General features: G+C 42.8%; 1 protein-coding gene across 1 annotated transcript in view; it reads right to left on the reverse strand.

Moving 5' to 3' along the window:
• Positions 1 to 2,129: 2,129 nt before the first annotated feature.
• Positions 2,130 to 15,378, reverse strand: part of PAFAH1B1 (platelet activating factor acetylhydrolase 1b regulatory subunit 1) — a 106,030-nt gene continuing 92,781 nt past the window's right edge. The window contains exons 7-11 of the mRNA XM_033185109.1: positions 15,196 to 15,298; positions 13,980 to 14,208; positions 11,831 to 11,932; positions 7,763 to 7,919; positions 2,130 to 6,033 (exon numbers count right to left, since the gene is read on the reverse strand). Of these exons, the coding sequence (XP_033041000.1) occupies positions 5,960 to 6,033; positions 7,763 to 7,919; positions 11,831 to 11,932; positions 13,980 to 14,208; positions 15,196 to 15,298 (665 nt within the window). The 3' untranslated portion in view covers positions 2,130 to 5,959. The remainder of the gene's footprint in view (positions 6,034 to 7,762; positions 7,920 to 11,830; positions 11,933 to 13,979; positions 14,209 to 15,195; positions 15,299 to 15,378) is intronic.

A 15,378-nucleotide genomic window follows, 5' to 3' on the forward strand; every position in this document is an offset into this window, starting at 1 on the left:
TTTTGAGACAGAGTCTCCAGGTCAGGTGACCAAGTGGGAACGAAGATCATAGGAAATTGTCACAAAGGAACTAACCCCACATGTTCAAAGTGAGGATGGGCCGGGCGCGGTGGCTCACACATGTAATCCTAGCACTTTGGGAGGCCCAGGCGGGCAGATCACGAGGTCAGGAGTTCAAGACCAGCCTGGCCAACATAGTGAAACCCTGTCTCCACTAAAAATATAAAAATTAGCTGGGCATAGTGGCACGTGCCTGTAATCCCAGCTACTCGGGAGGCTGAGGCAGGAGCATTGCTTGAACCCGGGAGGCAGAGGTTGCCGTGAGCCTAGATCACCCCACTGCACTCCAGCCTGGGTGACAGAGTGACACTCCGTCTCAAAAAGTAAACAAAGGATGAAAGAGTAAAGATCAGGATCCAAACCTGAGCTGCGGGGCCAAGGGACCAGTGATGTGCCCAAGTATCTTTGGTAAGAAGTTGAATCATTTAGCTCAGTGGTTCTCAAACCTGAGCCTGCCTCAGATTCATTGGAAAGGCTTGTTAAAGTAGATTATAAATAAAGCAAGCAGGCTGCACCGTTTCGACTCAGGGAGTCTGAGGTGGGGCCTACAACCTACGTCTCTAACGAGCTCCCAGGTGCTGCTGATGCTGCTGAACCAAGGAACGCACTTTGAGGATCCCTGTTCTAGAGCTTCTGGTATGTCAGCAGTTAAGAACTGTCTGCACACAAGTCAGGTTTCGCCAGGCTAGGCAGGGACAGGCAGAGCTGCCACAGCCAGCTGCCCTCCCCCTGCATCAAAGGCCATACACAGTCATGACTCCTGGAAGGAGGTTTGAGGCTGTTACATGCCAGCGAGTTACTTGCCAGGTTTTGAACAGCTAATAGCATTTCTGGATAGTGCTACTAATGCTGCCCCGGAGCCCTGTCATCTGGATCTCGGCCTGGAAGAGTCTTGCAAGGAGATGGAAAAGCTGCAAAAGTGCAGTGAACTAACTTCAGGCCAATTTCTTTTTTCTTGCTTTTTTGAGCCAGAGTCTTGCTCTGTTGCCCAGGCTGGAGTGCAGCGGTGCAATCCCGGCTCACTGCAACCTCCACCTCCTAGGTTCAAGCGATTCTCCTGCCTCAGTCTCCCAAGTAGCTGGGACTACAGGCACGCACCACCACGCCTGGCTTTTTGTATTTTTAGTAGAGACGGGGTTTCATCGTATTGCCCAGGCTGGTGTCAAACTCCTGAGCTCAGGCAGTCTGCCCGCCTCGGCCTCCCAAAGTGCTGGGATTACAGGCGTGCCACTGCACCCAGCCTGTTTCTTTTTGCTCTGGGGCAAGTTCCTATTTTGGGGGAGGCTACTACTCCCAACAAGAGGCAGGAAAACAGCTGGGCTGTAAGAAAGGAACCAGTACATCACCAAACTGTCCTTTGTAGGTGCCCTGAATACAAGATGCGGCCCCATGTAAAGTACAGAGCTGGGGTTTCTGGGACAAATATGAACATTCTTATTTTGGTATGTGGCAACCAAATTTAAAAACAGTATTAAGGATTTACCTTCATGAACCCAAGACCACTGAGCAAGGTAAGAGGTTCACTCACAGAACAAAGAGGGGAGGGCCCCGTATCTTTTTTCCCCTCATTTTTGTGGAGAACGGGGTCTCGCTATATTGCCCAGAGGTACTGAACTCCTGGGCTCAAGCTATCCTCCCGTCTCTGCCTCCCTAAAAGCTGGGATTACAGGCGTGAGCCACCGCGCCCGGCAGGGTCCCTTATCTCTAGACTCTGACCCCAAGAGTCTAGTCTTGGGCCTGTAACCAGCCATCTTGGGTTTGACTCTGGCCACAGCAATAGCCATCGTCAGAATGGGCTGCTGGGAGGGTGGGAGAGAGCTGGCCTGTGCCGCAGACGCCCGCCATGGTAAGGGCCCACACTACGGCACTCCCTCCTCCACCTGGGGGAAAGGGGACAGCAAAGCCAGTCTGGGTGCTGCCCTAAAGAACAGCAGCTCATCAGACCCTAACGCCCTCACACCAATTCGTGTCACTCTTCGTGACTGGCGCTACATACAGCCCCACTTTCCATCAGGATTTCACCTGTGCAAAGGAAGACCAAAAAAAAAAAAAAAAAAAAAAATCACATCTAGTTTTATAGGCATTTAATAGTTTACCAATTGGTACAATAAGATTTTTTAATATGCAGAAAACATGAATAAATTTTGTTTTACACAGTCTGAGAGCAACAAATCTTACTGTAAAACACAAGAGCAATATTATATACATTCCTTTACTGATTTTTTTTTTTTTTAATTGTGTCAATATCTTCAGTGAACTCTTACAATCTGGGGAACTGTTTTCTCAATCGCCACCTCTGCAATGTTCATATGAAATCAAGGCTTGCCTTCATGTCAGTGTCAGGATCAACTTTGACTCGAAGAGTTTGTGTTTCTCTCACATCTTCAGAGTGAGCTTTAGGGATGCCTGAAGGATACGCAGTACAAGCAAGCAGCTACTTCCATGATAACGGTGGGAAGATAAAAAGGCCCATTCAGTCCAGCCGTGACCTGTAAATCCAGCTTGCCCTCCCCCCACCCCACTGGAAAAAAATCCAAAACCTTTTTCCACCAGTTTTTTACACGTCGCTTCTCTACCAGGAGATTCTTCTTTGTGTCAGCTAGATTAATGAACACACTGGACTTATATACAGCTGGACAAGAAAGAGTAACCAGTTTAAGTGCCTTTTCCTTCAACAATTTTAACTTCAGTTGCTTAAGGACGATCAAGCCACCAATGTCAACAAAATATCCTTTACTTTTAAATAGTTGTTCTTTAAATAAATTTAAAGAAAATCTATTTAACGAGTGATATTACTGGGAAGTTCACACAGAAACAGAAAGAGGCGAACGGGAGAGCAGGGCACTGGCAGTGGGGAGACGGGGCTTGGTAAATCTAAAGCCAAAGCTTTCCAAAGACTACAGCGAGTGCTCCCCAGCCTGGGACGACTTGCTAACACTAGTGATTCTGAGAGGAGTGCTCTGGGCACACCACTGGTCACACCACACACAGACGAACCAGGACGGTCTTAGTCTCCTAAAGTGCAAGCTGCCGTGACAACAGGCAACTAGGCTCCACGCGATGTCTCAACAGTTTCCACGGCTTGCACTCTCCAGAGCACAGCTAGGATTTCTTGGGCACGTTATAGATACTTGGGTGGCACTGGAATGTCTGTTTTCACACACACACACACAGTCAATAATCATCTGAGGATGCAATTCTACCAGCTTTTTATTTCTTAAATAAGTGGCCAATTTGATTGAGAAAGTGACAAAGCAGCAGTGAACCTCTAAACCAACGAATAAAAGTCCTCTACTTACAATCCAAACCAGTAACCTCATCATTGTCCTTCTCCCAGGCAAGGCACAGGGTTAGACAGCAGACAGAGAAAACAGAAAACACAGTCAGAAAGGGCACCAACAGGACAGTGTCAGACAGCAGTGCAGGAAACCTTTGCAAATCTGATTCCAGGTTGTAGACGGACTGCTCTCCCCAACCCCTTCGTTACTCAACAGGGCTCGTTACATGTGGACCCAGTTGTGGGCCATCCCTGAGATTCAATGTTCGCTGCTTCTCACATGGAGGATGTCTGGTAACTCAACTCAGCAGCAGGCTGTGGCAATCTCCCAAGTAAGGATAACTTTGTTTACAGAGTAATCGTTTCCTCCTCCTTCGTCAACGCAAGTCGCTGTGTGCTGCAGGGGAAGACACGCTTGCTTCCTCCTGCATCGGTACCATTCTCCTTTATTGTTCAATTATCTATGAGTGATTTCTAGATGTTGTGGCTTACCCTTAAACAATTCATGCTAAAAATGAATTAAAATACAAGACATTTATACATGTACAAACAAATGTTAAGATGCACCATTTCTATGTATTTATATTTCTCAAAATAGGACAGAAAATAGCAGCAAACAAGAACAAAGATATTTTCCATAGTTTTTGTAGAAAAATCCAGTCAGAAGAGCTAAGGGAAAAAGACTTTTCAATGTAAGCAGGGTTGTGAGGCAATATTGTCCTGAAAATTCACCTACTTGTATGTATTTAAGGAATTAGCTTAATTAAGATGTAATTTTTGTCCTCAAAAATAGCCATTAGTTCTCAAAACTTTCCCTTCCAGAGACATCTCTCAGGAATCTAAAAACAAACAAGCAAACAAACAAACAAAAAGACACAAGCTAGACATAAAGTTGCTTCTAGTTAATAGACGGCCTAGTCTCTGTGTGTATCTACAGGACGTTAACTCTCACCCTTTGTCTTTTGCAGGAACCAAATTTTCATTAAATACTAAAGGGGACATTTAAAAAATCACGTAGTACACAAATGAATAAAATGCAATTCAGAATTTTCTCTCTGTTAAACTGTCACTGTTATCTCATTGTTCTGTTAACTTTTGAAATAACTTTCTTGGGGAAAAAAAAACATGTTGGTTAGCTAAGCAATGGAATCCTTTATTAATAACTGACAATGGAATAGTGCTCCGAAAGTCACGGGTAAAAATTCTCTTAAACCTACTTGTAACTTTGGGTCAAAATATACAATATATCTGGGCTGTGTAAAACGTCAAGCGGCTAAATTAGAGGGGAAAATAACGGAAGTGATTTTCCTTCGGCTGGAAAAACATCCCCAGAGTCAGACCTAGTTTTCAAAAGCATTAAGATCAAAAAGGGTTTGTTCTAAAGCATGGCATTCCACAGCAAGATTTATTCTACTTGTCCGTTTTAGCACTTTTTCAAAAACCCAGGACTAAGGACATGGAGGTTGATGTGTATGATGCACACATATAGACTTATCCACTTACAGATAGGCCCATATACTTACAAACATTTACATATAAACAAAAGGTGAAAACAGTACATTTTTATGCACGCTCCATTAAACCCTGTCATTTTTTTAAAACTTGTAAGTGAAACACAGTTTAAATCAATATCAGATTCATGTTGAAAAACCAACTGCTGTATTCCTCCCACTCCTTTCAAATGGACACACAGAACCTTCTCAGTATTTCTGTCATTATGTAATGCACATTGCACATCCCTAAAAACACCAAAAACAAATAGTGATTTGTACCATGACACACTCAATGGGAAGATTACATTCTACTTGGAAGTCACGTCACTACAGTCTAATAGTATGGAGAATACAACTAGAAGTATGTCTAGTGTGTAAAATAGAAGCTTAGAGTATGATAGGACTTTTTGACCTGTTTACAAAGCATTAAGACCAAAATGAAATAAATGAGTTGCAATTAGCTGCTGAGATTTTTCTTGAGATTTACAGTCATTTTCTTACATAAATATACCACTAGCCTTTGCTTGATAGGCTGCCAAAACAAATATATCCTACTGATTTGGCAAATGTGTCATGAGAAAAATCCAATGTGTAATCCCCCTTCATTACATAGATGGTTCAGAAGATTCTGAATTGTTGCCTTATTATCTAAAATCCTTAAAGATTTATTAAGCACACTTAAGTGATGTTACATAGATACACATTTCAGAAAAAGCCCTAATAACCACCACTTTTCCCCAAATGAGGCCATCAAGTCAGGCACCAACAGATAGCAGAAAGAAAAACAGGAATTAATAATCCAACATAAAATGACACTGTCAACTATTCAGTTTAGTGCCCTAGTTCAAATGATTCAACTTCTGTCTTCTTAGGCCTGGTGTGACCAATGCCAGCCCAGGTTTTTAAACCCCTATGGTACTTCTAGACAACGTATGTAAATTTACAGTATACAATTTGGATTCACCATGCATGAATACTTTGTGTGTAACATTTAATAAGCTCAATCTACATCCAGAATAATTTACATGAAAGGACAATATTTATTTAAACAGAGCTCAATGGGGGTAACCATGGTATCATCAGAGTGCATCCAGAGGAAAAGAGGGAGGAGGGGCCGAAGGAGACGCAATCAGCGGCACTCCCACACTTTTACTGTTTGATCTACGCTGCCAGTGACGACATAGGGTGCCGTCTTGTGGAAATCTGAAAGAAAAAGAAACGGTTTATTTAAAAACCACAGTAAGCCTGGGCAACAAAGTGAGACCCCCCTCTCTATAAAATACAAAATAAAAAAAAAAATTAGCCGGGCATGGTAGTGTGTGCCTGTAGTCCCAGCTACTCAGGAGACTGAGGCAGAACTGTCTGAGCTGGGAAGTCGAGGCTGCAGCGAGCCATGACTGCACCACGGCACTCCAGCCTGGGTGACAGAGCAAGACCCTGCCCGGTCCCCAACCCTCCATCACTCTGAGCCAGATACAATTTTTTTTTATTTTATTTATTTATTTATTTTTGAGGCAGAGTCTCGCTCTGTTGCCCAGGCTGGAGTGCAGTGACGCAATCTCGGCTCACTGCAAGCTCCACCTCCCGGGTTCCCGCCATTCTCCTGCCTCAGCCTCCTGAGTAGCTGGGACTACAGGCGCCCGCCACCACGCCCGGCTAATTTTTTTTTTTTTTTTTTAAGAGAGACGGGTTTCACCGTGGTCTCGATCTCCTGACCTTGTGATTCGCCCGCCTCGGCCTCCCAAAGTGCTGGGATTACAGGCGTGAGCCACTGCGCCCGGCCACCAGATACAATTTTTAATGAGCCACAAAATAAGAAAGCCCAAATACCAGGAGTTTTCAGGTTTCTCCAATATACCCACACTCCAAGAAGGTACCTAGTTTGCCAATGTAGTTAGGGAAGTTGAGACTCAGTGATCAAATCCTGTATTAACATCTCAACAAAAATGCCTGTTCCTGTTTGGCCCATCCCAAATGGTGCTCAAATCTTTTTTTTTCCTTTTTTTCTTTTTTTCGAGGCAGGGTCTCACTGTGTTGCCCAGGCTGGAGTGCAATGGCTATTCAAAGTTATGATCCCACTATTGATCAGCAGGGGAGTTTTGACCTGCTCTGTTTATGCACTGGGCCAGATCACCCCTTTAGGCAACCTGGGAGTCTCCTATTCCCAGGAGGTCACCATATTGATGCTGCACTTAGTGCAGACATCCGATCAGCACAGCACACTGTAACCCAGAACTCCTGGGCTCAAGTAATCCTCCAGCCTCAGCCTCCTGAGTAGTTGGGACTAAAGGCATAGCAGGGCTCAAATCTAACAATAAAGAGTCTCACCATATCTATTTACTGAACATTATATTCCAGGCATAGCACAAATGCTCCATATTCGTGTCTAATCCTTGAAACAATCCTGTGGGGCAGGCATTAGCTCCACTTTACCGAGGCTTTGGTCCATTATACTTCAGTGTATTTATTAGACTTGACTGTATTCACTATCTTAAATTCCAGATGCAAGTCCAAATGATAGTGAGGATGTTTACTAAAATCAAATACAATTTTCTGAGTTTCTAGTACCTGATAGTATACACCTGCCAGAGGGAAAGGTTGAGGAAGATTTTGTTTGAGAAACAAACTAATAGGGGAGAAAAATTACCCATCAGAGTGTTAAGTATCCTCTTCACAAACTCTGGTTTCCAAAACCAATGTTGTGCAGTGCAGAAAGTAATGTTTTTATTATAAGGCTAACAATACAAAGAGTTAAGGAAAGGAGAATTTAAAACAAATGGTAGGAATCCACAAAATTTTCATCTGTCTTCTCTATTCTGCCCTGAAAGCACACGGTCATTTCTTACCTGGCAAAGTTCACATGATCATGTAAAACACTGTTATGTCTGGCACTCCAAAATCTAATGTCAGAGACCTCACGAGGCGTACATACCCAAGGAGGTAACAAAGTGTTCATGCGCATTGAGGGTCTTCATGCATCGCTTGTTCTTGTAATCCCACACGCGCAGGGTCTTGTCATCAGCACAACTCAAAATAAACTTCCCCCCAGAATGGAACAGAACTCCACGTACCCAGTTATCATGACCCACCTTAAAAACAAAAAAGTTACTTGACTTAGTGAAAGAATAAAATGTTTAAATAGCATCTATTTAATAATACGATAAAACTATACATACCAAAAACATCAAAAGACACCAAAAGAAAATAAAAGTCTAGGGAATTCTAGATTAAATGAAACTGAAAACTCGTAAGACATGACCAGCAAATATAATGCATGATCCTTGACTAGGTCCTGGATGAGGGTTAAAGAGAAGTCACGCACGGCATTGTGGAAATAACAAGAACAAATCTGAATATGTAGTCTATCAGTGGTAAATTTATTGAGTGTGATTAATTTTATTGTGGTTATTTATATACTATCCTTGTTCCTAGGTGGTTCATGCTAAAATACTTGGGGGTAAAGTATACGATGTCTCCAAGGAACTCTCAAATGATTTCAGCAAAATATACACACATACATGAAGGAAAACAAACAAATGTTAACTAGGTGAAGGATATACAGGCATTCACTATATATCCATCCATCCATCCATCCAATCATTCATCCAATCATCCAATCATCTATCCATCCATCCATCCATCCATCCATCCATGTATCCATCCATCCATCCATCCATCCAATCATCCATCCAATCATCCAATCATCATCCATCCATCCATCCATCCATCCAATCATCCATCCATCCATCTATCCATCCATCCATCCATCCATCCATCCATCCATCCATGTATCCATCCATCCATGCATCCATCCAATCATCCATCCATCCAATCATCCATCCATCCAATCATCCATCCATCCAATCATCCATCCATCCATCCATGTATCCATCCATCCATCCATCCAATCATCCATCCAATCATCCATCCATCCATCCATCCATCCAATCATCCATCCAATCATCCATCCATCCATCCATCCATCCATCCATCCATGTATCCATCCATCCATCCATCCATCCATCCATCCATCCAATCATCCATCCATCCAATCATCCATCCATCCATCTATCCATCCATCCATCCATCCATGTATCCATCCATCCATGCATCCAATCATCCATCCAATCATCCAATCATCCATCCATCCATCCATCCATCCATCCATCCATCCAATCATCCATCCATCCATCCATCCATCCATCCATCCATCCATCCATGTATCCATCCATCCATGCATCCATCCACCCATCCATCCATCCAATCATCCATCCATCCATCTATCCATCCATCCATCCATCCATCCATCTATCCATCCATCCATCCATCCAATCATCCATCCATCCATCCATCTATCCATCCATCCATCCATCCATCCATCCATCCATGTATCCATCCATCCATGCATCCATCCACCCATCCATCCATTCATTGATTCATCCATCCATCCATCTAATCATCCATCCATCCATGCATGCATGCGTCCATCCATCCAGCCATCTAATCATCCATCCATCCATGTATCCATCCATCCAATCATCCATCATCCATCCATCCATCCATCCATCCAATCATCCATCTAATCATCCATCCATCCATCCATCCATCCATGCATCCATCCATCCATCCATCCATCCGTATTTCCCCTGTTGCAGCATTCCGTTCTTGCAATTTATCTTTAAGCACATGCCCAGAGATTTAGTTAACAAAGATGTTTGCAAAGCACTGTCTGTAGATCAATGTACAAGAAGGGCATCTAACAACATGAGCAAGGATCACATACTTTCTAAATTAAAGGTTTGCTACAAAGCTACATTAAGGGGTATGATACCATTTTTATAAAAAATAGCACATTTATCTACACATTAATTTAAGAAAAAGGCTTAGAACTGCACAGTTGAACATGGTAGCTACTGTCCATGTACGCCTTTTTTTTTTTTTTTGAGACGGAGTCTCGCTCTGTCGACCAGGCTGGAGTGCAGTGGCCTGATCTCAGCTCAATGCAAGCTCTGCCTCCCAGGTTCATACCATTCTCCTGCCTCAGCCTCCCGAGTAGCTGTGACTACAGGCGCCCGCCACCTCAACCGGCTAGTTTTTTGTATTTTTTAGTAGAGACAGAGTTTCACTGGGTTAGCCAGGATGGTCTCAATCTCCTGACCTCGTGATCTGCGCGTCTCGGCCTCCCAAAGTGCTGGGATTACAGGTTTGAGCCACCGTGCCCGGCCCATGTATGCCTACTTTAATATATAATAGTTAAGATTACATACAACCAAAAATTCAGTTCTTCAGTCTCACTAGCATATTTCAAGAGTTTAACAGCTGCACGTGGCTAGCAGCTACCATGCTGGATAGTGCGGTTATAGCACAGCATTGCAAAGTTTTGTTTTATTTTAAAAAGAGACAGCAACTCTCTCTGTTGCCCTGGCTGGAGTACAGTGGCATGATCACAGCTCACTAAAGCCTCAAATTCCTGGGTTCAAGTAACCCTCCTGCTTTAGCCTCCCAAGTAGCTAAGACTATAGGCATGCACCATCATGCATAACTACTTTTAAAATTTTTATTTTGGTACAGACAGGGCCTCGTTACGTTGCCCAAGCTGGTCTTCAAACTCCTGGGCTCCTCCTGCCTTTGCCTCCCAAAGTCCTGGGATTATAGGCTTGAGCCACTGTGTCTGGTCAAGAGTATGTTTTTCTTTCTTTTTTAAGACACAGTCTCACTTTACTGCCCAGGCTGGAGTGCCACGGTGCGATCTCGGTTCACCGCAACCTCCATCTCCCAGGTGCAAACAATTCTCATGCCTCAGTCTCCCGAGTAGCTGGGATTACAGACATGTGCCACCACGCCCGGCTTTTTTTCTTCTTTTTTTGAGACAGAATTTTGCTCTTATTGCCCAGGCTGGAGTACAATGGCATGATCTTGGCTCACCGCAACCTCCCCCTCCTAGGTTAAAGCGATTCGCCTTCCTCAGCCTTCCCGAGTAGCTGGGATTGAAGGCATGCGCCACCAAGCCCGGCTAATTTTGTATTTTTAGGAGACAGAGTTCCTCCATGTTGGTCAGGCTGGTCTTGAACTCCCGACCTCAGGTGATTCGCCCATCTCGGCCGTAATTCCCAAAGTGCTGGAATTACAGGCATGAGCCACTGCACCCAGCTACGCCCGACTAATTTTTGTAATTTTAGTAGAGATGGGGTTTCACAACGTTGGTCAGGCTGGTCCCGAACTCCTGACCTCAGGTGATCCACCTGCCTCACCCTCCAAAAGTGCTGGGATTGCAGGCGTGAGCCACTGCACCTGACCAGCTTTATTTTAATTATATATCATCTTTTCTTAACAGCAACATGGTATAGCTGAACTCAGAATACTACTAGAGGAAAGTTTCATTTTCTAATCAATTCTTGAAGATGCTTCCACATGTGTCTGTCATATCCTACAGAGAGACAATCACTTCAAGGTATGGTTAGCACCTAAAAAATCTCTAAACAAACGTGGATGCCAAATTATAAAAACTACTACTAAATGAACATCCATAGATCTCTTTGGAACTCCTTTAGGCACACAGCAGTGTCCACAATCCCTTACTAGTATTGACATATCATTCTATGGAAATATGTTCCTAAATAAGCCAAATAAACTAGATCATGTGAGCAAGGATATATAATAGTTAAAAGGATTCAAATAAAGTGAAACAGACAAACAAACATCTTCAACAGTGAAAAGGTCTCTAAGAATGCTGCTGCTTCTCCATAAGAGATATTACACGATTTTTTAGCATCTCCCCCTCAAACACCGACTAGCTCTACAGATTCTTTATAGAACCTGCATTCCAGAGAAGTAACTTTCACATCACTGTAATGACAAAAGCGAAAGGAAAACTATATTTATAAAGAAGTTATTTTAAAACCCAGTATAATTCAGATTTAATAAGATATCACAAAGCAGTAATCCAAAAAGGTATAAACAGTGAAGATACAAAAGAAACGGTAAGATTATGCAAACTTACGAGGGTCATAAGGCACATGCCAGTACTGACATCCCACATCTTAATAGTCTTGTCTCTGGATCCCGACAGCAAGAATGGCCCAGGTTTACCACTTTTTTTAGTCTACAGAAAACATAATAAAAATTAAGTTTCCTACACAAGAAGTTAGGTACAGACTTTAAATGGTTTTTACCTAATAATGATCTATATTTCCAATTTTGTTGTTGCATTTTGGTTGTTTGTTTTGAGACAGAGTCTGGCTCTGTTGCCCAGGTTGGAGTACAGTGGCGCGATCTCGGCTCACTGCAACCTCCACCTCCCGGGTTCAAGCGAGTCTCCTGCCTCAGCCTCCTGAGTAGGTGTGATTACAGGTGTGCGCCACCACACCAGGCTAATTTTTGTATTTTTAGTAGAGATGGGGTTTTGCCATGTTGGGCAGGCTGGTCTCGAACTCCTAACCTCAGGTGATCGGACCACCTCGGCCTCCCAAAGTGCTGGAATTACAGGCGTGAACCACTGCACCCAGCCCAATTTGTTTTTACCTGTTTAAATACATAAGTCTTTAACACCATACCTAGGCTATACAGGAAGGACCCAGATAATATAAGAACAGAAAATCTGTTTAGGCTAGGACTCAGTTTTCATAAAACCAACAGATAATAAATTTACTTTTCAAGATTTCTGTAATCACTAATTTTGCTTTTACAAATCCAACCAGAATCAAATTTATTTATTTATTTTTTTGATCTGGATTAGGGAATATTCATTTATTTCAAGACAGGGTTTCATTCTGTCACCCAGGCTGGAGTGCAGCGGAACAATCATAGTTCACTGCAGCTTTGAGCTCCTGTGATCAAGCAATCTTCCTGCCTCAGTCTCCTGAGTGGCTGGGACTACAGGAGTGCACCACTACACCTGGCTGAGTTATTGAAAATTTTTTTCCTCATTAGTATAGTGGTGCGTTTAAAAAAAAAAAAAAGCTTTCTGTAGAGACAGGGGTCTTGTCATGTTGCTCAAACTCCTGGGTTCAAGTGATCCTCCTTCCTTGACTTCCCAAAGTGCTGGGATTACAGGCGTGAGTCATCATACCTCTGGCGGTGTGATGCACCAGAATCAAATTTATGACGCACAGCATGTAACCACCACCAAAGGACAGTAAATAGAATCTGAAAATGCAATGGGCCAACCAAAATAAAGAGAACTCACAAAAGAAGATTCATTTAAGCGGGAACTGCCTCTTTTCTTTATTGAAATGTAGTTTTAAAAATACATGATAGGAATGCCTCTATCAAAATCAATGTGGGGCTGGGCGCAGTGGTTCACACCTGTAATCCCAGAACTTTAGGAAGTTGAGGCAGGCAGATCACTTGAGGTCAGGAGTTTGAGACCAGCCTGGCCAACATGGCAAAATCTTGTTTCTACTAAAAATATAAAAAATTAGCTGGCAGGGTGGCACATGCATCCGTGGTCCCAGGTACTTAGGAGGCTGAGGCAGGAGAATCGCTTGAACCCGGGAGGAAGAGGTGGCAGTGAGCCGAGATCACGCTACTATACTCCAGCCTGCGCAACAGAGACTGTCTCAAAAACAAACAAAACTTTTAGACCATTCATTTTCATTCACTTATTAGAAACAGGGATCTTGCTCTGTTGCCCCAGGCTGAACTTTAACTTCTGGACATAAGTGATCCTCTTGCCTCAGCCTCCTGAGTAGCTGGGACTATAGCCATGTGCCGCTGTACCTTGTAGGTAATTTATTTTTAACATATTAATCAGAAAGACCAAAATCATAAAAGAGCACAAAGAATCACAAAGAAATGTGTTAAAGCTCCAGACTCAGCTAGTACTTTTAAATGATCAAGAACATCAGAGGCCACCATATGAAATAGTCTTCATTTAAAGAAACATTTATACCATCACATCTGGGATTAATTTTAAAAAATAAATACTGAACTGCATTTTACCATAAATTTATAAATAAAATTATTATGTTCATTAATGAAGGCTATTTTTCTGACAGATACTGTGAAGAGTAGAGAATTTCAAGATTCAGAATTTTGGGATGCAGACTTTTAAATGCATTAATAGCCGTGAAACTGGGAATCAGCAAAGTTATCTAAGGATTTAAGATATCGGCAATAAAACCATGAAGACAAGTTTATATATACAGTACCTCAGATCCTGTTGCTTCAGAGATGGAGGAATATGAGCTTTCTGGAGCCCAGGAAATGCATTCTACCACATGCTCATGCTCTCGGAGCTCAGCCTTGCATTCCTTTGTTGCTACGACCCACACACGCACAGTCTGGTCATTGGAACAGCTGGCTATCAGAGTGCCATCTTGATTTGGTCGTACCATACGTACCCATTCTCTGTGTCCTGTGAATGTCTTCACACAGTAGCTGTCAATATAAATAATAACTTACATTGTGAATGACAATCATCGGGGCACTTTCCAGAAGTGATACAAAAATAGCTATGTACTGGGATGAAGAGAATGGTACCAAGTCAGAGATGCAAGTCAACAGCATAAATGTACAATCCTGGCTAATTACAGTGGGAGCAACAAGCTAACAGGCACATCATTAAGGAGCTAACAAAATCAACATCTAGAAGATAAAATATATATAAGAAATAAAATGTTTCAAAACTAAACGCACACTTAAAAATATTTCTAGCCATATTGGAAAAAAGCTATGCTCTACTAATCTGAGTAAAACTAGTAAGTTTGTGTGACAAAAATCAAGTGTAATTCTATGCGCAACCAAATTCAGTCTAACAGAGGTATACCAGCACAAAGATTATTTACATTTTCATTAAAACCCACAGAGAGATTACCTAAAAGAAGACGACAGAGAAAAGAAGCCATTACACAGAAATGCCTCTCAAGGACACAGTCTCAGTCTCTCCTTACAATGTCTCTGTGCTCCTTTTTGGAAGATGTGTACAGATCAAACTTAGTTTTAAAGTATATTTAATATGACTGTCACAATGATCATTCTGGGTTAAAGTCGAAATGACTGAAACACCAGAACACGATTTTGTTTTGTTTTTTATAAATATGTCTTTAAGCTGATGCCTTTTCTTTTTTTGAAACAGAGTCTTTCTCTTGTTGCCCAGGCTGGAGGGCACTGGTACAATCTTGGCTCACTGCAACCTCCGCCTCCCAGGTTCAAGTAATTCTCCTGCCTCAGCCTCCCAAGTAGCTGGGATTACAGGTGTGCCCCACCAAGCCTGGCTAATTTTTGTATTTTTAGTAGAGACGGGGTTTCACCATTTGGTCAGGCTGGTCTTCAACTCCGGACCAGGTGATCTGCCTGCCTTAGCCTCCCAAAGCACTGGCATTACAGGTGTGAGCCACTGATGCCTTTTCAACCAAGCTTACTTACCCAGTTTGCACTTCCCACATTTTTATGGTTTTATCCCTTGAAGCGGACACTAGATGATCTCCATTGGGCATGATGGCTACTGAGGAGACATTGTGGTCGTGGCCTGAAACACACAGCACGGCGGTGCATTACGGCACCTTATTGCACGTTACGGCGCGTTATGGTACGTTATGAAGCAGCACC

This window comes from Trachypithecus francoisi, unplaced genomic scaffold (genome assembly GCF_009764315.1).
Source record: "Trachypithecus francoisi isolate TF-2019V2 unplaced genomic scaffold, Tfra_2.0 Lachesis_group20, whole genome shotgun sequence".
Taxonomy (NCBI): domain Eukaryota; kingdom Metazoa; phylum Chordata; class Mammalia; order Primates; family Cercopithecidae; genus Trachypithecus; species Trachypithecus francoisi.